Raw genomic sequence first — 22,237 nt, forward strand, 5'->3', positions numbered from 1 at the left:
GCAATTGGAGAATAAAGGTTGGAAAACTACAAAGTGAAAAATGGAATCAATGAAAAATTTTTAGATAAATTTAACTATTTTGTTTTCTAATCGTTCACTAATAATAAACAGCTTTTTTTTTTTTTTTTTTTTTTCAATTATAGCGAAGCTCATTTTTAAGATGCTGACGTGGATAAATCGTCCACATGGATGGAGCAGTCGGTATAAGTAGTACAAGGCAAGTCCTAAAGATTTCAAGCCAGTTTTTGTTCCACAACTCTCTCTTTTATTGCTCTATTTTGTCCGCTGAGGGGTTTCTGTCTTGCGAAGAAAGAAAAGAAAGTGGAAATGGCGGAATCATCATCGTCTTCCTCATCGGTAGCAGCCACTGCAAAATCGGACGCAGAGATTGAAGAGATGCTGGATCGTATGCTTACTCGCCTCGCTCTCTGCGACGACTCCAAACTCCAGATTTTACTTTCCAAGCTTCTCCCATTTACCATCTCCTCGCTTTCCTCTCAGTCCTCTACTGTCCGCAACAAGGTTTCTGTATTTGTATATTTTTTTTTTTTTGAGGAATTATGGTCATGCAAACACTGTATAGGGCATAATTTGTTAAAAGAATTTTCAAATTTTGTGATGAATTCTATGATTTTGATCTTTCTAAGTTTATGAATTGACTCCTGATTTTTGCCTTTTTAGGGATTTTTTTAACTTCTTCTTAATGCCGTGTATGAAATTATATGACCGAAGAGTTATGATTTTTTATGGAGTTGTGAAGTTTGAATGTAAGAAATAAATTTTCGTGGTGAAGTTATCAGTTTTCAGTTTTCAATTTTCGGTTTTTATTGTTAAAGCTTAGCTAAATTGATAGTTATACTGGATTTTAGGAACTATATATGCATATATAAATATGTAAAGAATAGCTGTGAATGCTAAATGCATGGTGTACTTTCAGTATCTATTAAATTTGGATTGTAATGTAACTTGCATTTTAATAGGTTCTTGAGATATTGAGTCATGTGAACAAGAGAGTAAAACCTCAGCCTGAGATTGGTTTACCATTGTCTGAGTTATGGAATATGTATTCAGAAGTTAATGCTACTCCAATGGTCCGGAATTTTTGCATTGTCTATATTGAGATGGCATTCGAGCGTGCACCAGTAGAGGTTTGTATTTTGTTATGGATTATTTGCTGTGTTTTGGACTTGATTACTGATAAGCTCATTCTTCTTTTGTAGGAAAAAGAAAATTTGGCACCCATGCTTCTGGTGAATGTTTCAAAGCTTCCCCATCAGCACCAAGAGATTCTCCTGAGAATTGTTACTAAGGTATTTTCAATTTATTTACTTGAAATATTGTTAGGTGCGTCTTTGAACTTCTAAAGTTCATGGAGTATTTTGTAAACCAAATTGTAACATACTTTTATTCCTTTTTAGTGCACGAAGAATGTTTTAATATGTCAATGAATTAGTGACTCAAGAAAGAAAAGAAATAACGAAAGAGGTTGATAGTACATAGAGCTTGAAAGTTTTGAACCTATTTGATTATAAATGTTAATAGATGTAGGGATGTTCAATTACTAGGTTAAAGGGCTAAGTAATGGTTAAATCCTTGTTTGGAGTTTAAAGTTTCAAACAAAATTTGCTTAGACCTAGAGTTCGACTATATGTGTGTGATTCTATTGGATTGATTGAATCTTATTAGAAGAGAGTATAGAACGAATCAGGAATGTTGGAAAATAATTTGATCCCGGAAAGTACAAGATGTTGGAAAATTTAAAGAAGATTCATTTATTATCTTAAACAAATCAAGGGAGTAGATTCTTTAAGGATAGGTAAATAAAATCTATGTGGAATATAATCTCATTAATTTAAGAGTAAAATAAGGTGTTGTTAATTGGTCAGTTGTCTTTGAATCTTCATCCCTTTCATTATGATGTATACAAAAATTTTCTTGTTAATGCTCTTATTCTTACCATTTGGTAGGATCCCAATTATTTAAGAGTAAAATGAGGAGTTTTTAAACATTAAGTAGTTCATTGACCTTTTTCCCTCTTATGACGTTATCTAAAATTTTCTTAATGCTTTTTATAACTTTGTCTTAGTGAACCTTATTATTTTTGAGTTAACTTAGTTGAATGTAGAAATAATTTGTATACATCTAATTGGCAGACGAGGATCTGTTTAGAAAATACCAAAATTTGAAATTCAGACTTACGAAGCGGCATATCAATTATTGCTATTTCATTAGTCCTTAGAATCAAATCGTATATTCATCTTGGTATCCAGTTTTGGATTCCTTTCAGAAATGACTATTCTTAATCATGCAGTGTTGCTTGGATTCAGGTTATTGGTGAATGTCACTCAAGTCAAGTTGATGACAAAGTTGCTGCAAAGTACAGAATTATGAAGGATTCTCAGGACAGGGAGTTGTTTATTGAATTTTGCCTTCATACAATTTTATACCAACAATCATCTCAAAGGTCTTGATTTAATGAATTTATTTGAGATATTTATCCGTATATAAAACATTAAAAATTCATCTTTTAGTAAATAGTTTTTGCACATCAAAATTCCTTAAGGATTCATGGACCTATGCAGTAGAGGATGCCCACCTGGACTTTCCATCGCTCAAACGAACCGTGTAATAGGGAAACAGCCTTTGGTTATTGATATACTTGTGAAGAGAAAGGTAAACTAGGGACAAATTGAACATATCATGAGTTTAATTTGGCTAAAGTTAGTCTATATGTCAACTTTTCGAATCCTTGTACAATCATTTCATACTTAACTTCGGCTCTATCCTGCATCCATTATTTCCTTTGGTTTTCTGTAAGCAGTTGGGAATCTTGAATGTTATTGACTGTATGGAGCTGGCCCCTGAGCTTGTTTATACTTTATATGTGGCTGCCACAGTAGATAGGTATATTTTGTTCTAAATTTTATTTCCATTGTCTTGTAAAATTTTGTTACTTTTATAAATGGATTATGATGCTTTTAATTTGAAATTTTGTTGAATTCCAAGTCAAGAGCCTGTTGCAAAGAGAGGGGAGGAGCTTTTAAGGAAAAAGGCCACAGGTGCTAACTTAGATGATCCTGCCATGATAAACAGACTATTTTTGCTCTTCAATGGTATGGAATATATTTGGTTCTTTTATTTGATTTGGAGTTGGTATATTTTATTTTATTTTACGTTTCTATTTTTTTTTTTTTTTTTTTTTTTTTTTTAATGGGAGGATTTCTCATTCTCTACCTTCTGTATTTTTTCCAATCAATAAATGTCATTTCTTACTGGAAAAATAAAAATTTTTGAGTTCCATTGCTTATTTTAAAAGTTTCAATTTTATACCCTTGGATACTAGTTTCTGCACAACTCATTTATTTTTAAAGACATACTTGAAAATAGGTATATGCACATTTTTTTTTTTTCTTTTTCAATTTCATTACACATTTTTTGTTTATCATTTAAAATATCCGCAGGTACTGCCGGATCTCAAAATACTCTTCCTGAATGTAGGGTCACCCCTGGGAATCTTGCTTTGAAAACAAAGCTGATGTCTATTTTCTGTCGGTCTCTTACGGCGGCGAACAGTTTCCCATCAACTCTGCAATGTATCTTTAGCTGCATATATGGTATGTATCTTGTTGTTTAGCTTTAAGCTATAACACTTAGGGCATAACTAGTACATTGTGTAGGTGGATGAGTGAAAGATTTTTTCATGGTTTGGATTTCTAGATTTTTCTTGGGGATAGCCGTTCCTTAATGTTAAACAATAACTATTGAATTAATTTGTTAAGGAATAGCTATCTAATCTATAATTGAATAGAATAAACCAAATTTATTGAAAATAAGAAGGTAGAAACTATGATAAGCATACAGTACAGAACCTTGTCTGCGAGTCCTTATTGTGTTTAATTTTGTTCCCTGCATTAGATGTTGTGTGTGTTGCATCTAACAGTTCAGCTTACAGGTGACTATGAGTTGTAAGTGTACATTTTATTTCTTGGAGGGTGGCTTGCAGCAAGTAATAAATAATGAATTTTCAGTATCTTGTTGGTAGTTTGCTTGGTATGCTTTTAAAGTGACGAATAGTGATTGGGTACTGCATTTCTTAAACATGAAGATTGTTTGCCATCTATCCCATAGTGATTGGGAACTGCATTTCTTAAACATGGAGATTGTTAAGTTGCCATCTATCCCAAAAGCTTAAGCTGATAGGAAGCGAGCCCAACAATGCATATCAAACATATTTTCTAATATACCCCCTCACATGTAAGCCCATTAAGAGGGAGAAGACATTGGGCTTTACACATGCCAAGCAATGCAAATGGGGGTAGCAAGGATCGAACACATGACCTCGGTCACCAAGGCTCCAATACCATGTTAAGTTGCCGTCGATCCCAAAGGCTTAAGCTAATAGTAACCGGGCCCAACAATGCATATTAAACATATTTTCTAATAAGTTGAATAAAATTCTTGTATACTTTTATCCCTTGGACAGTGCTTCGAATATCATGTTCTAATTGACATCTCTTAGCAAAATTCGATTGCAAATATAACTTAGCTAAGTAATCCCAGATTTCTTTAGCTGTAGAGAATTTAGCCAACTGCCTAATTGATTGCTCAACTGAATCATTAAACCATGTGATAATTTTGGCGTTTCATACCTCCCATTTGGACAGCAAAATTTTGTAGTTATCTATTTTTGTGTTTGCTGGTTTCTTTTCAGCTCCACTGACATAGCTTCACATGTCTTTCCATAGCAGAAAATTCTTCATAACATATGCCCAGTACACATAGTTTGGGCCGGTCAACTTTACACTAATAGACTGGAGAGTATTTGAAGTTCCACTTGCCATAGTTTCACAATACAAAGGAGAGAAAGAAAGGAGAATAGAGAAGATCAAACCAAGAAGCAAAAGGCAAAATAGATGATCAAATACTGGACCAAAATAGTTCTGATACCGTGTGAAAAATTCAACTTAAACTGAGAGAGAAAGAAGAATTTCAAGAGATGAGAATACTAAGATGTATTTCAGTGTGTAGACAATATACAGGGATAGGGTTAAATAGATGGCAATTACAAAAGGAAATAACAATTACAAGAGGAAATGATAAAATACATAAAGTTAGGCTAAATCTAAGTATTAAGAGTCAACTATCATAAATGTCAAAATAGCCTAAAGCCAAGGGTCAACTATTTATTAATTAGCCTAATAATTTCCCTAAAATATGCTAACAATGGTGGCAATAACACTTGTAAAAAATATTCATGGTTTTGAAACTTTTATTGTGTATGCTTTATTCTAAACCATGTAGTGGCATCTTGATAAGTTATGAAAAGGGATCTTCACATTTTTGTATTGTAGAATGCTTTCTAGAATTTCATAAGCCATAACTCATTACATTTTTTTGAATTTCTTGAACTTGATAGGAAATGATACTACCTCAAGGTTGAAGCAGTTGGGAATGGAATTCACAGTCTGGGTATTTAAACATGTAAGGAATTCATCCTTTGGTTTTCAATTTTATGATAACGGCAAGAACTGAAATCCTAGCATTTTAAAGATAGGAGCTTGAATGTCTATCCAAAACTTGCATATGTTGGTAGATGAGTTACTAAACTATATTCTGATTGTGTAGGTTTAAAATCCTTTTCACTATTGACATCCTTTCTTTGTCATGTCCTTCAAAATTTTTCTATGATTGCAGTCAAACATCAATCAGCTTAAACTTATGGGCCCTGTGATACTGAATGCAATTTTGAAGTCACTTGATAATCATTCAAGTGTAGAGTCAGGTTTGTTCATGTGCAGTGAAAGTTTTTGACTTCTGTCTTTGTGCTTCATATTATTGCATATGTTGGAATTTCTTTCTGTTTGATAAGTGTGCTAAATTCATTCAGATGCCACTGCTAGGGATACAAAAACTTTTGCTTTTCAAGCTATTGGATTGCTTGCACAACGAATGCCTCAACTTTTCAGGTTATTACCTTTCTGCTACTTTCATATGGTCATGATTTCATTGACCAAATAAGGATTCCTGTTTCATACCTGCACGTTCTTTAAGTTATTATATTCTCCTTTTATGTCCTCTTTTTGCCATTTTGTAATGATGTGAACTTAAAAAGGAAAACTTTTTTTGATGCTAAAACGCTCTGCTTTTCAGAGACAAGATTGACATGGCTGTTCGTCTTTTTGATGCTTTGAAAGCGGAGGCACAATCTCTTCGTCTTATTATTCAGGAAGCGACCAATTCCCTTTGTACTGCATACAAGGTGTGTTAATTTTTCTTAATTTGGCTAAATCTGTTAGCTTTAAGCTCCCTTTCAGCAATGTGGATATTTTTGTGATAGATAACTTTATCAAAATAAAAAATTGTATAGAGAAGGATGATAAATCCTCCGACACAGTCAAGAAATATTATAATAAAAAGTTACTAAATTACATCCTTCCAACTCATGAAACTGACTTGATGGCCCACAAGTTTGCCTACCTCTTTCTCTTTAATTATGCCAACATACTGAATCTGTATCTCATCATTGATACTGGTTTACTATTGAAACATTAGGGTGCACCATCAACTGTGTTAAAGGATCTGGAGACCATTTTGCTTAAATATTCTCAGGAGGTACTGCACTTATGCAATTTCATGATCTACTTTTCTCATGTATGAGCTGCTCCATAGTGGTGTTTAATTCTTGTGTTGACCAGGAACAAAGTGAAGTAAGATTCTGTGCTGTGAGATGGGCAACATTTTTGTTTGATATGCAACATTGCCCTAGTCGATTTATTTGTATGCTTGGGGTGGCTGATTTGAAATTGGATATAAGGTACTTCAATTTTTTTTATTTTAAACATAGAACATGATTGCCGTAAACTTGTCTTTGCTGCTAGTGCTCTCTCTCTCTCTCTCTTGTCATGTAGTTTACATTTTCCTGTATTTGAGGATTTCTCATCCTCACTATATAATGCTTTTTTAATAAAAGTTTCCTAGTATTCCTACCCAAAATCAAACCAAGATAAGACATGTATTTGAGTAACCTGTGTCATTCTATATGTGGTGGAACACTGATGATTATTATTATTTATTATTATTTTTTTGTACAAAGAGAGCATGCAGTTCCATGAAAAGAGAGGCAAATCATTACCAAAAACCCATATAATTGAATATGAATCTCCAAAACAATTATAAGGATGAACAATTTATTTGCACTTTCTGGTGAATTTGCTAATACCACCTTCAAATTTCAGTAAAATGTGGTTCAATATCATTTTTAAATTGTGGTTAAATGTCAGTTTTATCCTTGTTTCAGAATCTGGTCATTACATTTGTGTCAAACATCTAATTTTCCCAGAGGCAATGAATCTAGTTTTCCTCTCAGCCATAAATTTGGGCCAAGTACACTGAAAACATTATATCCCATTTTTCTTGAATTTGTTTTCTTTCCTTTCAATAATCTTCCACATTTACCACTGACCTTGCTATTGACTCTCTAAGTTGGTTTTTGAGAGTTACCTTCTCAACATTGGTGCAATAAGCTAAAGTTTGAGCTTATGCATATGCTTTCACATAAAAAGCTTAACTTTGGAATCCCTCTTTATTTTATATTTATTTTATCTGTTGTTTCAGGGAAATGGCACTTGAAGGGCTTTTTCCTAAGGAAGATGACAAGCAAAGCAGGGGTGAAAAATCTGATACGCTGTACCCAAAACTTGGAATCATTTTAGATTATATTCTTAGCCAGTGTCCAAAGTTGTTAGACTCAACTGAGATGAGGGACCAAAGGCTTGAATTTCATGCGAAAACATATGTGGTTATGATTAAATTTTTAATGAAGTGCTTTGAGTCAGAGGTGGAACAAAACAAATCTGTAGAGATATCATCTGCATTTTGGTCCTCTGTGGAAAAAATGTGTCTGTTGCTTGAACATGCAATGGCTTTTGAGGGCTCTATTGAGTTGCATGCTAATGCATCAAAGGCATTGATTGCAATTTGTTCTTATATTCCTGAGGTTATTATCACATACACTGATACTTTTTTGTTGTTTGTATATTAACATGCATTTTTCTTTATTTTCCCATTATATTTTTCTTACATGTTTCAATTTATTTATAGATGGTAGCTTCACGCTATTCCCAAAAAATTTCATGGCTAAAGCAACTACTTAGTCATGTGGACTTGGACACCCGTGAATCAGCTGCACGTTTACTTGGAATAGCTTCCTCTGCTCGTCCTATAGCTGATTCCTGTGATCTAATTTTTGAGCTAATTGCCATAGTTAGTCAAATGCAGAAGTTAAGGTTTGCAGCATGTATTTTACAAGGATTTTGTTGTTTGTAATTGTATATTCAACAAGCTGCCCTTTTCTTTTCCTTTACATAGATCATGACATAGTTTCTGATCAAGGGCTCATACGAATATTCTTCAGGTTTGAGACTCAGCATGGAGCATTATTAGCAATAGGATTTGTCACTGCAGATTGTATGTCAAGAACACCTGCTGTGAGTCATATATATATATATATATATATATTTTTTTTTTTTTTTTCTTATCTTATTTTTTATATCCTATGTTGAGCACTATTAGTGATCTTTTCTGAAATACCTGTTAGTTACCGGAATTAAGTAATTTTCTTGGTTGCATTAAACATCATCAGCATAGCATCATAGTTGCTAGTCTTCTCAAATGCAGCTGAGCTTCAATATTTATTAATGTTTTTGCAAGTGATTGAATCTGACATTTATATTTACACAGATTCCTGAGATGTTGTTTCAGAATATACTCAAATGTCTTGTTGATGTTGTTAATTCTGAGACTGCGACACTGGCTGCAGTTGCAATGCAAGCACTAGGTCACATTGCACTACGTATTCCATTGCCTTCACTTGTTGATGATTCTGGTTCAGGTAATTTGAATGCAGATTATTTTGACTGCTGAAGCATGGTTACTATATCTTTGCACCTACAATTAATATGTGGTACTAACTAATAACTTATTGTACTTGGTTTGTGGTATTAACTAATAACTGATTGTACTGCAGTTGATATTTTGACTGTTTTACAAGAAAGGTTGAGCAAGCTACTTTCTGGTGATGATATTAAAGCAGTTCAGAAAATCGTTATATCCATTGGACATATTTGTGTCAACGAAACATCACCTTCACGTCTAAATACTGCCCTTGATTTGATTTTCAGTCTTTCTCGATCTAAGGTTAGTTTCAAAATTTTTATTTTTATTTTTTTTTTCCTGCTTATTTGCTTGTTTCACATGTTGAATTGCTTGTGTACTGAATAGACCCTTATCATTCTGTTTTCTTTATGTATGAATGGTCAAACTAAGAATGTAATCCATTCCGGTTGAGATAGTTTGGTCTCTATCAAAACTTGAACAAAGGAGAATAGTTTTGATTCATACGCAGATAAGTGATGGATTGTATATCACTATCTCTTTCAGAGATTGGTTGGTTTTTGACGTTTAAGTAAGTTATAGAGACAAAAGTGAGAAGAAAATAAGAAAAAGAAGAGAAGTTTCTAGAGAGTCTTGCAACTCAATCAAAGAAAACATTAGAAAAGAGTGATTGTGGTGTGTTATTAAGCACAATGTAATCTACTGCACTCTATTCATTTCTTATCAATTAAGCTTATGTTTTTAATTTAAAAAATGCTCCATGCTGTAATGAAGCAAAATTGCTATTTGAAGCAGCCATGATAGGACATTGAAACATCTCTGAGTCCTGTGCATGATCACAAATAAAAAATGCTCTCACAACTGATGCATCTCACTTCTCCGTGTGTATGAATGTCAGATACAAATCTATCTCCATGGAAGGATACTTAACCGATGCATTTCCATTACTGTAGCAAGTTTCTCTAATTTACGATGTCTTTGGGATAGTTAGTGATATATGATATATCTAGTCCACATATGACAAGGGTACTTCAATAATAGGTTTGCCGGAATTCATGCTCCATCTAATTAGGAATGGATCTAAATTAGAGTGTTAAAACGTCCCTTATGTTGACTTTAATGGAGAGTCTTTTTCTTTACTTATTTTCAAATGTAAGGTCAAATAGTGAAAAAGAAGTCAGATGAGAACTAATTCTGACACTAATATCTACCATCTTAGTTTCTTCTCTGAGAATTATGAAAATACACTTTGTTATACTAGTGTTTCTAAACAATTTTCTGTGATATTAATTATATCCTTCAAATTTAAAGGGGAGGTTGCGAGGTGCTGATTGTGTATTTATAACCATCCTAATAAATGATAGCTCTTTTTTTTTTTTTTTTATATATATATATATACTTGTAATTTGATATGATGTATGAAGGTCAGTATAACTGTCATCTTTTCCTCAAATTGATATGTCAAATACATTTAATTTGGTTCTTTCCAGATCAGCACTAAGCCAAAATTAACATTAGCATTGGGTGATTTAGTCTTTTGTTATACCAGTCCAAGCTGCATATGCCTACAAATAGGAGAATCTCTGATCTTTGCATTTGTTGACTTGTGTAGGTTGAGGATATCCTTTTCGCTACTGGAGAGGCTCTGTCATTCTTGTGGGGAGGTGTTCCTGTGACTGCTGATGTGATTCTCAAGACAAATTATAGTACACTTTCTATGGCTTCCAATTTTCTTATGGGAGATGTAAGCTTGTCCATGTCAAAATATACTGCTAATGGGAACAGTGCAGCTGATGAAGAATACCATGCCATGGTTAGAGAAACTATTACCAGAAAGCTTTTTAAGGATCTTTTATATAGCACCAGGAAAGAAGAGCGCTGTGCTGGGACTGTCTGGCTATTATCAATTACAATGTATTGTGGCCATCATGCATCCATCCAGAAAATGCTTCCAGAAATTCAGGTTTGCCATTTGCAAGGATGAATATCTGTGATTTTTTGTTTTTGGTCAACCAAGGGAAATTTTTTCAGTTTTAGTATCAATTAGACATGCTTCATGGTTTTAGTTTCATCACTGGAAACTATACATTGTAGAGGGGTTAGGATATGTGCTTTTTCCTCTTTCCTCTCCTTTGGTTGTTATGTAAAGAATATACTGACAGAGTTGAAGGATTGATCTAGTGGGTTTAGGTTGCAGAATAGCTACAAGAAATTTTTAGCCTTGAGTGGGGGTGTTCAAAGTTGATCCTGAGATTCAAGGTTGACCTTGTGCCAATGGTGAAAAGTGTTTCTATCTTTGTATGACTTTCTTCTTCTCTTGTAACCTAATGTCATTGGTGAGGCCACTGTTGGCAGATAAAGATTTTAGAGAATTGTGTATTATGAACAATCAAATGATTATCGTGGAACTCTAAGAATTATAAAACCTAAACCTTACTACTGGTTCTTTATAGTGCTAGTTAAAAATACCTTTGAGCTTCAGCATGCCTTCTAAAGTACTAAAAATTATCCACTTTTCACGATTATTTATGATGGAATTTGGATGGATGTTTTGTTTAAAGGCAATTGCTAGTTTATGTGTTTTATTGTTTTTCTTTTTTGTTTTGTTTATGATCTTTGAGGATTACTTATCCTGATTTATGTACGGAATGGCTTTAGAATATATGTAATATATATATATATAAAGTAATACCATTACGCTTGAAGTATCTCACCAAAATGTTCATATAAATGCAGGAAGCTTTCTCAAACCTACTTGGAGAACAGAATGAACTTACACAAGAATTAGCCTCCCAAGGCATGAGTATTGTATATGAACTGGGTGATACATCAATGAAGAAGAACTTAGTAAATGCACTTGTAAACACTCTTACTGGTTCAGGGAAAAGGAAAAGAGAAGTCAAGGTAAGTTGGTCTTTCCTCTCTTTTTCCCTTATTTTTCCTTTCTAAATCTGAATTTGGAGTCGTTTTTAGCTCGTTGAAGACTCAGAAGTGTTTCAAGAAGGAGCTATTGGAAAAGGTCTTGATGGAGGGAAGCTTACCACTTATAAGGAGCTTTGCAGCTTAGCAAATGAGATGGGACAGCCAGATCTAATTTATAAGTTTATGGATCTGGCTAACCATCAAGCTTCTTTAAATTCAAAAAGGGGTGCTGCCTTTGGGTTTTCTAAGATAGCGAGGCTAGCGGGGGATGCTCTTAAGCCACATTTATGTTTGTTAATCCCAAGGCTTGTTCGTTATCAATATGATCCTGATAAAAACGTGCAGGTACACATACTTGTGCACTCTGGATAAAGTAAGAGACTGTTGTTTTCCAGAAAGCTGTGTTACTTTCTATTGCTTTCATGCAGGGTGTAGTTTGTCAGATGTTTGTAATGTGTATCTTTGACAGGAGAGAATTGTTTCTTTGTCTTTTCTTTTATATGTAAAAAACAACTTTTGGAATATCCCAACTCAATTAATTTACCACACATTTAGTATTGCAATTAGCTCATTTTCCTCTCTTGTTATTCTTGTAGGATGCAATGTCACACATATGGAAGTCGCTGGTGGAAGACTCGAAGAAAGCCATTGATGAATACTTTGACCTGATTGTTGATGATTTACTAATACAATGTGGATCTAGGCTTTGGCGTTCCCGTGAGGCATCCTGTCTTGCTCTTGCTGATATAATTCAAGGGCGGAAGTTTAGTCAGGTGGCAATTTTATTTTTCTTCATTTTTTTAATGGGTATTAATACTGATTTTTTGGTACTATTTCGTTGCTGTGTGTACTTGAAGGTTGCCTACAATTGGGAAGTGTGATCATACATGATACTGAAATAAATTTAATAAGGTTGCCTACAATTGGGAAGTGTGATCATACATGATACTGAAATAAATTTAATCTTCTATAGGAATTTTGTATGCTATGAGTTATGGGTTTGATTCTGGTTTTGATGAAGGGCAGCTTTTATGGTCATTGTATGTTCTTTTTCTTATCTGTTGTTGTTGTTGAATCTATAATCTGTCATAAACTGTTCAAAGATAGGACTATTTCTGCTCCTTTGCTTTAATTTAATTCAATGGAAGGCTTCCTTTTTATATGTGAAGGAGAATGGTTATGGAAAAATTGTAGTTGTAGATTTGCAGAATTTGGAAACTATATTCCATATTTCCACAGAAACACAGACCTGTTTCTGGCCCTAATGTGGGCCTATGTCGATCAGTTTTTCCATTGTCCATTCAATATGACTGATGGTAAAAACTTTTCCAACAACATTGACAATTAGTATAGGGAGCTTCTGCTTGCATAACCAAAATCTCTCTTTACACTACTATATTTTTGTTTATATATGTTTGGTACTTTATGACCAAACATTTTAGACATTTTCAGTCAGAGAGTACTGAACATAGCATGTTAGGTAGTCAATGGCCGAACATGTTTTAGTTGCTCAGAAATATAACTCCAAACAATTTCATTGTTAAGCCAACAATAACCAAACAAATCTCTGGTTGTGTAAAGCATTGTTTGGTTATGCAAAAAGAACAGCTACTTTCTATGTCTTTTGTATTTGTTTTAGGATCATGATTCCTCGGAAACTATCAAACTATGCTTGCATGCTTTGTCATCATTGTCCATCTATAATGTATATCATTTGTTTTCTCATTCTCACTATCATTAGATCAGCCTATCTTTTGCAAGTTAATATCTTCTCTGTTTGTTTATTGGGCTGTGCTTAGGTTGGGAAGCATATGAAAAGATTATGGTCAGCAGCATTCCGGGCCATGGATGACATAAAAGAAACAGTTCGAATTTCTGGTGAAAAATTATGCCGTGCTGTAACTTCATTGACAATGAGGATATGTGATATTTCCCTGACTGATGCCTCAGATGCTAGCCAAGCAATGGATGTTGTTCTGCCTTTTCTGCTTGCAGAAGGCATATTAAGTAAAGTTGACAGTATCCGCAAGGCATCTATTGGCGTTGTTATGAAGCTTGCGAAGGTTAGCATTTCTTTTCAGTATTATTTTCATTTTAAGGTTGCATTACTTGCTAGCAATAGAATATCAATCCTAAGGACTAGGTATCAGGTACATTTGGTGTTTTCTTTAAATTACAACACTATTCTTCTCAAAGTAAAGCACTCATGTCTTTTATCACCTTCAACTTGTTGGTTCTTTTGCATGCAACATTTTTTATCCTTAACATATCTTTTTCCCCCTCGAGTTTGATGAATATATTCTGGTCTTGTTTCGTTACTGTTATTGTTTCATTTTTTTTCCCCAATATGACTAGGTTGATATAAGCATCAACAGCCCACTTGAGCAATTTTCCATTCTCCCATTGATTCCTATGATATGTGCAGGATGTTTATCTTTTAGCCGTTGTCAAAATTCTTATAACCATTAGTCCCATACCCTTATTGAGATTCATTTAAACCTGTAGCATCTCTGTGCTGCTTTTAACTATTATTTCCTTTTAATGAACATTAATTTTATTATACACATATATATATATATATATATATATTTTTTTATTTGCCTTTACCAGTTTAGTATGATTGTATTCACCAAGAAAACCTTTCAACATTTAGGGATTTCTTTTTCTTTTACATTTTTCAGTTTTGGGCTTTTGCGATTTGGATTGAGTAACATAGTCTAGTTTTTATCATTTTATTTGTCTTGAATGTTGAATGGAACACTTAATAAGGAAAATAATCTTGATTCTCGTTTAATTTTTGTGGTGTGTTTTCTTTAATTAATTTGTTTATGTTTACATATTAAAGTTCATTACTAGTCAGCTATTGTTTGGTTTGTTTATAGGGTGCAGGAATTGCACTTCGTCCACACTTGTCAGATTTAGTTTGTTGCATGCTTGAGAGTTTATCAAGCCTTGAAGACCAAGGGCTTAATTACGTTGAGGTTTGACAAAATGCTAGATGCACTCTTGCATTTACAAATTAATTTATGCTTATGCTTTCTTTAAGTTTATTTGCTGAATTTCGTTATATCTTCCAGTTGCATGCAGCTAATGTAGGAATACAGACAGACAAGCTTGAAAATTTGAGAATTTCAATTTCGAAAGGCTCGCCAATGTGGGAAACTCTTGATCTCTGCATAAAAGTTCTGGATACTGAATCATTAGACCCATTAATACCTCGTCTTGCTCAGTTGATCCGATCTGGAGTAGGTCTTAACACTAGGTGAGTGGTAACTTTTTGACCTAAAAGATGATGTTGCTGTGAGAAATTCTGTTGAATAACATGTCATCTACACTGTTTCACTTGGACATAATTGTTTCTGATGCTGTTTATGATCCTTGCATATTCTGCAACAGGGTTGGTGTTGCCAACTTTATTACGCTGCTCGTTCAAAAGGTTGTGCTTGATATCAAACCATATACAAGCATGCTATTGAAGTTGTTGTTTCCAGTAGTTAAGGAGGAGAAAAGTGCTACAGCCAAGCGTGCCTTTGCTAGTGCTTGTGCTATCGTTTTGAAGTATGCTGCACCACCTCAGGTGGAGAAGTTAATTGAAGACTCAGCAGCTTTGCATACTGGTGACAAGAATGCTCAAATTACATGTGCGGTTCTATTAAAAAGCTTTTCATCCACAGCCTCAGATGTTGTGAGCGGTTATCATGCAGCAATTATTCCGGTTATTTTTCTCTCAAGGTCTGAGTCATATATATATATATATATATATTTTTTATCATCACATTATTGTCAAATCATATTCATTATAACCTGAGTCCTTTGGAGATACTATTCGGTTTACTAGAGACTATTCATGGTCTCAGATGTTGTTGCATTATGTTAGTTTGACTTTCATAATTGGTACTAATTATTGTGTTGACTTTATATGGTATATCGTCCCCTACTTTTTAATAGCTAAGCTTTTAAATTGAGGGTCGGTCGAACATCATGTAAGAATGTGTTCATTTGAGAATTGCTCTGATAATATCTCGTATTAGGCATCTCAGTCTATTTCTTAGCTGTAGAATTTGTTATTCTGTTTATAAATGGAATTCAACTCTTGCAAAGTGCCATGGGCTACATATGATGTTTAGTGGAACCTCCCCCTGCGAGAGTTGTGGGTCAGGTGCTTCGAGGAAAGATTCATTCTATTGACTGTTGTGGATTACATATGCAGAATGATAGGGAATTGAATCTATCCACTTGATGTGAACCCTGCAGGCTTCTTAATCAGATATCCTGGAGTATTTCCTTTCCATTTTCTGTATATATCTCAACTATGACTTTTGTACCTAAAATTAGGTACTTATCCAAATTCAGGTTTTTGGTAGTCACAACCTGGGTGATTTTTAAAGAATTGAGTTAAAATGTTACCTTTTAGTTGAAAACTACTCACTCATTACATCTCATTAAATAATTACTGACAGGCTAGTCATCTTCATATTTAACCTAAGGTTGTGTAAATGGTTTTTTATTGAAGTTGGAATCGACCTGTTGTATCACAGATTTGAGGATGACAAGTATGTCTCTGGCCTGTTCGAGGAGTTGTGGGAGGAGCATACAAGCAGTGAACGGGTAGCCCTCCAGTTGTACTTAGGGGAGATTGTCTCTCTTATATGTGAGAGTATTACATCTTCATCATGGTCAAGCAAGAAAAAGGTAGGTGTTATCTTTTTCCTTTTCCCCCTGCCTTCTCATTATTATTTGTAATTATCAATTTCTGCCACACATCTTGAAGGGTTATTATTACTTGACTTGCAGTCTGGACAAGCAATAAGCAAGCTTAGCGAAGTTTTGGGTGAATCCCTGGCCTCTTACCATCATGTTCTCCTTCAGTCTCTTATGAATGAAATTCCTGGTCGTTTGTGGGAGGTAGGAAGAACTTTTCTAATATTAGATGTGGAAAGAACTCAGTTAAACCACGCAAGATATTTGTCTCTGTTACCATTACAGTGAGGGCAGGGAAAGAAATAGAGAGGCATAAATGCCACATGAACAATTTTAGTATAGTATTTCCATAACACTTGTATGGCTGTAGGGTCCCAAATCATATCACAAAATGTTTTGTCATTTATATGATGGTTCATTGAATAATTGAATGTGACAGGGCAAGGATGCTCTTTTGTATGCAATCGGTGCTATTTCCAAGTCTTGCCACACAGCAATCTCTGCTGATAATCCTTCCACTCCAAATGCCCTTTTGTCTTTGGTATTGACTGCATGTACCAAAAAAGTGAAAAAATACCGTGAAGCAGCTTTTTCATGTCTTGAACAAGTAAGTATTCCCTTATGGTTCATGCATAGCATTTATTAAACCTTTTTTTTTTTGGGGACAATATTGACTAGTAGAATCTTGGGAGTATTTTTATTGCGGTCTGTGCTTCCTTGACACACTTACTCATTGCAGTTTATATTCCATGCTTAAACAAGTTTAGTGGAGTTCTGGTTTTGCACCCTTAGCTTCTGAGAGATCCAGTTATCCTGTAATTGCCAATATATTACCTGACAGTTCTTTGCACTCTTTGAAAGAATTATATGTTAGAATACCTTCTTTTGGCTCTCTTTTTTAGTTCATTGGGCAAATAATTGAATATTAATGTATTTAATGGTAGTGGAGACGGTTCAAGGATTAAAATTTTAATACATACAGAGCTGCTACAAGATGGTTTCTTGTACCATTAAGAATTTGAGCATTTCTAAGGGTAGCAATATCAGCGAAACCCTAACTATCAGGTTTCTTCTCAAGCAAAGATGATCGCTATCTTTTTACTTTGATTTATCTGGGTTATTGTCATGAAATGTCTGTTTGAACTCCTGTTTCTTTCCTTTTATCTTTTCCAGTCAGACTGTAGAAATTTGGTTTCATGATAATTGATCAGATTATACTTTTATTTATGTTCCGTCCTATTGTTCAACTCATATGGTTCATAATTTTTGTCCCTTATATCTTATGTTTTTGCTCTTATATTTTCTCCAGGTTATAAAAGCCTTTGGTAATCCGGAGTTCTTTAACTTGGTTTTTCCATTTTTATTTGAAATGTGCAATTCGGCTGCTCTCTCTAAGTCTAGGAAAGCAAGTTTGGGAAGTGACTCTACTAAAGCAGGTAGAGACATAAATCGTAGTTTTCATCTGAATGCTAAAATATAATTCTTATTCTTGAGATTCTTAAAGCTACATAAATTTAATGTGCAATGGTTTGAGTACATCTTATGTCTAGTAAATTTAATATATATATATATATATATATTTTATAATTTGATTTCCAATTTATGGCATCATAGCTTATTCCGTTTTATTTGAGAGATATACAAAATCAGTGAGCAGAAGTTCATTATAGGCTCTCAAAATAGTAGAATATGAGTTGGGGTTAATTATATGTATATTTTTTTGAATTTCCATGCACAATTATTTCTTAATTTTCCGCTGATTAGTTTTGTTCAGCAAGTATTAAAATTTTCGTCTGAGATTCCAACAGTCCGATATTGTTTGAAATGCTAATCATGAGGTGGATATGTATAACTCAAAGCATTCAAATTATCATCAGGAAATCTTATTCAATAAGTACCACAAGCATCATGATATTCTCACCAAGGTGGATCTTTCTGTTTAATTTGCTTTCAAATTGTTCACCATATGGAAGTAGTGGCACTTTAAATCTGCAGTTAGGTGGTTAGACTGTGTTACGAACTGTAACTTGAATGCAAAAGCTTTAAGCTGTACTTGTAGTCTGAGAGTAGCTTACTTTGGATGCAGAATTAGATGATACAGAAGAGATTTCAATTCCACATGAAAAAATTTTGGACTGCCTGACTACTTGCATCCTTGTAGCACACATAAACGATATTGTAGAACAGCAAGAGAAACTAATGCATCTCTTAGTTACTTCCTTGTCACCTTGGTTTCCTTGGACAGGTACGTGTTCTGTCTGTTTTCATCTATTGTGTGTCCGGCTTGACTAGGAAGAGGTCTAATTCCATTAGTAATTAAACTATTGTGGCAGTCAAAATATCAGCATTTTCATCAATCAAAGAACTCTGCTCAAGGCTGCACGATGTATTGGTTGATTCCGAGAAAAAGGCTGCACATGCTAAACTGGCCTCTGTAGTTCAGGAGGCAAGAGTCCAAATTTTCTATAATTATCATTATTAGTTGATTGAAACCTCAAAATTTTCTCATGGAACTAAAAGAAGGTTTTTATTTTTTTATTTATTTTTTTTAATTTTTTTTTTTCAGTTGTTTCAATCAGTATCGCCTAAAGTTGTCGAATGTATTAGCACTGTGAAGATTTCTCAGGTTTGTCATTCTCTCTCTAATATTCGTTGGAGATTGTAATTTGTTATGGTAGGTTTTTCACTTATGGAAAATCCTTATCTTGCTAATGAGATTTCGGTTTGTAACTTTTTTGCTAAAAAGATAAAAATATATTAATTAACATATCGATTGTCTCGAACTTTGGATCTACAAAAATACCTTAAGATTATGTACATTTTAGTATGTGTATATATATACATCTTTGCGTAAATATGGGTTTTGTATATATATATATATATATAGTCCACTTTGCTTCATATGCCATCTAATGTATATAATGTTATTTTCTGTACATGTGCGGCCAAGTTTAGGTTCATATCAATGCTTCAGAGTGTCTTGTAGAGATCATTAAGCTATGTGGTGACCTTCAATCAGTATGCTGGGCAAACAATGAATTTAGGGAAGAGCTTCGTCGTGTGCATGAGATGGAGAAAAATGATGCGGCAAAATCCTTGCTAAAGAAATGCATTGAGATCCTTGAAAGTCTGAGGCATAATGCTGTCCAAGACACCTGAACTCTAGTACAGCAACACTAATGCTCGGATAGAAACAGGAAGCCTTTTGTAAGATTATATTATTATTTTTAATACTATATCATTCTTCCATAATTTTCATTTAGCTAAATTTGAAACCTCAAATCACTTCCATTTATTTTACACATCTGCAGAGGGAATTCTAACAACTACTCATAGAAAGCAATAGCTTATATGAAGGAAAAAGACATATGCATTATATTGAATTTGTAATTTGTTCTATGGTTGTATATAAGCCAATTTAAGTTTTTAATGTTAACATTTATTTCTTTACACCCTAACTAGTATACCTAAAGATTACTTTTGTTTTCTTCCACTTTTCATACACGTGCATGTATATAGAATAGTTATCTAGTTAAGATATCCTGATTTTATAAAATTAGGATATGGTATAAAAAAATTAGACTAGAGGAAAAATAACCGATTTATCTTTACGGATTTAAATTATATTCTAATTTTATAAAATCAAAATATTTTAAAAGGATCAGCATTGTATATATATATATATATATATTGTGTTCCTTCAGCTTTTATCTATTTCATTGTAGTGGGGGAGGGAATGGAAATATCTCTTGATTGTATTCTATTTAAAATAAATTTGAAATTAATGTTGGAATTTGAAAAAATATTCAGTCAATGAGAGCTAAACATGTCAGAGATGCCCAATTGACAATTTGGCACTATCAAACATGATTTCAGTTGGCAGAATATGCATAGAGAATATCATGACAATGGAATTGAAATTTTTTTTTTTTTTTTTTTTAAATAGAAGTAGAAAGAGAATGAAAATTTTGGGTACAGTAAAATTGAGTTTTAGGGTACACTTTGGTAGGGTCTTTGTGAGAAGAAAAGAACAAAGAAAATTACAATGAGATGGACAGAAAAGATGGCAGTTTTTGGTTGTTACTATTGACGGTGCTCCAATGGAAAAATGTTTTATTGGTGAGTTTGATAAGAACATAAGTCCTAGCCATCCATGTCACTCAAAAAACTTTTATTTTATTTTATTTTATTTTGGCTAAACCTAATAAAAATAATCCTCGGGAAAACCTTTTTCCCAAGGCCAGGAATTCCCGACGTACGTCAGGCAGAGGTGGGGCAGCGTCACACTGAATATGTGAAAATATACATATATATATATATATATATATATATATATATATATATATATATTATTATTATTAAATCGCAATAAAAAATGGTGATGTTAGTAGAAGTAGCTTTCAACCACTACTCTCAAATGCACAATCTTCACCTACCACCACACCGCCATTTTCAATCATGCATTTCCCTTCTCCATCCCCACCAAACCCCTTTCTTTCTTTCTAACTTTTTTTTTTTTTTTCCCCCACTTTTTTTTTCTTATTCTTTTATTCTTGTTCGTACCACGTAATCTTGTTTATTACAAGTAAAACCCCTTTTCCTTTTCGCTATGTACAATTTCTTCCTTCTTTTTTGTTTTGTTTTTGGAATTCCATCTGATACATATTTTCCTGGTCATTTTATACCTTATTTTCAAGTCATCCGCTAGAACATTTTTTTTCTTTTTTGATATCATGACTAATCTTATTCCCATTTGTTGAATCTCAATTGGGGAAAAATAACAATATGTAAGAAATTTTTTTTGTTTTTTAAGGCTCTAAATGAACTTCTAGTTAAGAACTTTTTTTTATCAAAATGAGAAAGACACAAACTTCTACAGATTCGAAATAAACATAATCAAAACAAACTATATAAATCTATAACATGGTTTTCAAACTTTGGTTGGTTGGTGTAGAAGCGAAAAGTAAGAGGGATTGATGCAAGAAGCAAAAAGCTTAATATGTGTATGTATGGTTTGGGGCTTGACCTGTTTGGCTACGCAAGCTTGAGCTTGAATTCGTAAAAACTTAGACTAAACTTTCACTCGGTTTGGTTGGTGAGCAAAAAGTTTAAAATAGCCTTCTTAACAACCAAATATGCTATCCAATGCCATGATATTCAATTCACGAAATACTTGGCTTTACCCACAACACAGACACTCTAGGATCAATTTTTACGCATTTTCCATGAACGCCACAAATTTCTCTTTCTTTGTTTTCTAGTTTCCTAGAGTCACGAGGAAAATAAGAGGGTTTTTTATTTGGTAAGGAATATTATATGGCATAAAAACAATACATATTTTATTTTCCTCCATGAATCCAAAATCCAATTGATAAGAACAATTAAAAAAAAAAAAAAAGGATTTCTCCACCTTTCATAATTATCTTTTTTGTCCTACTAAATTTGGTACTAGCACCAAAATTAATTATGACATTATCCTAAAGAGACCTCTTTTCTTTTTCTTTTTCTTTTTCTTTTTCCTTTTTTTTTTTCTGCTGAAATAAAGAGACCCTTTCTCTATACATGCAATATCTTTAAAGCATTTGTCACTCAGATTGATATTGTTTTATATATATACATGTAGGCCACATTTGTAATTGATTATAAAATTCTTAATAATCATATTTATCATTAATTTGGGCAAATCTTTGGTTCAGTAAATGAAAGAATTGTCCAAAATGTT

The 22,237-nt window shown here is 33.4% G+C and overlaps 1 protein-coding gene across 6 annotated transcripts; it reads left to right on the forward strand.

Moving 5' to 3' along the window:
* The first annotated feature begins 232 nt into the window (after nt 1-232).
* On the forward strand, nt 233-19,965 carry LOC107410333 (uncharacterized). Of its 6 annotated transcripts, XM_060811846.1 has the most exons (36): nt 233-522; nt 981-1,148; nt 1,221-1,310; nt 2,328-2,464; nt 2,583-2,673; nt 2,822-2,904; nt 3,007-3,113; nt 3,462-3,614; nt 5,417-5,481; nt 5,695-5,782; nt 5,888-5,966; nt 6,151-6,259; nt 6,553-6,612; nt 6,696-6,814; nt 7,615-7,996; nt 8,101-8,285; nt 8,414-8,486; nt 8,740-8,890; nt 9,026-9,195; nt 10,505-10,855; nt 11,629-11,796; nt 11,866-12,159; nt 12,411-12,587; nt 13,614-13,877; nt 14,697-14,795; nt 14,892-15,076; nt 15,211-15,546; nt 16,353-16,506; nt 16,609-16,719; nt 16,955-17,122; nt 17,825-17,951; nt 18,602-18,760; nt 18,849-18,961; nt 19,082-19,141; nt 19,471-19,722; nt 19,827-19,965. In XM_060811846.1, exons 1-35 carry the CDS (start codon nt 328-330, stop codon nt 19,672-19,674), a joined length of 5,475 nt encoding a protein of 1,824 aa, XP_060667829.1. In that variant the 5' UTR covers nt 233-327; the 3' UTR covers nt 19,675-19,722; nt 19,827-19,965. The 6 variants fall into 6 exon arrangements, with proteins under 6 accessions (XP_060667829.1, XP_015873231.3, XP_060667830.1 ...); XM_016017745.4 differs by having other exon boundaries at nt 19,471-19,965; XM_060811847.1 differs by lacking the exons at nt 233-522; nt 981-1,148 and having other exon boundaries at nt 2,312-2,464; nt 19,471-19,965.
* Nucleotides 19,966-22,237: the final 2,272 nt, after the last annotated feature.

This window comes from Ziziphus jujuba, chromosome 10, assembly GCF_031755915.1.
Source record: "Ziziphus jujuba cultivar Dongzao chromosome 10, ASM3175591v1".
NCBI classification, from domain to species: Eukaryota; Viridiplantae; Streptophyta; class Magnoliopsida; order Rosales; family Rhamnaceae; genus Ziziphus; species Ziziphus jujuba.

Bases quoted from the DNA above. Each gene is read 5' to 3' on its own strand.
- LOC107410333 (XM_016017745.4), top strand. From the start codon at position 328: ATGGCGGAATCATCATCGTCTTCCTCATCGGTAGCAGCCACTGCAAAA. The intron at 1,311-2,327 runs GTATTTTCAATT...GCTTGGATTCAG, and splicing joins TCCTGAGAATTGTTACTAAG to GTTATTGGTGAATGTCACTC. The intron at 2,674-2,821 runs GTAAACTAGGGA...TTCTGTAAGCAG, and splicing joins ATATACTTGTGAAGAGAAAG to TTGGGAATCTTGAATGTTAT.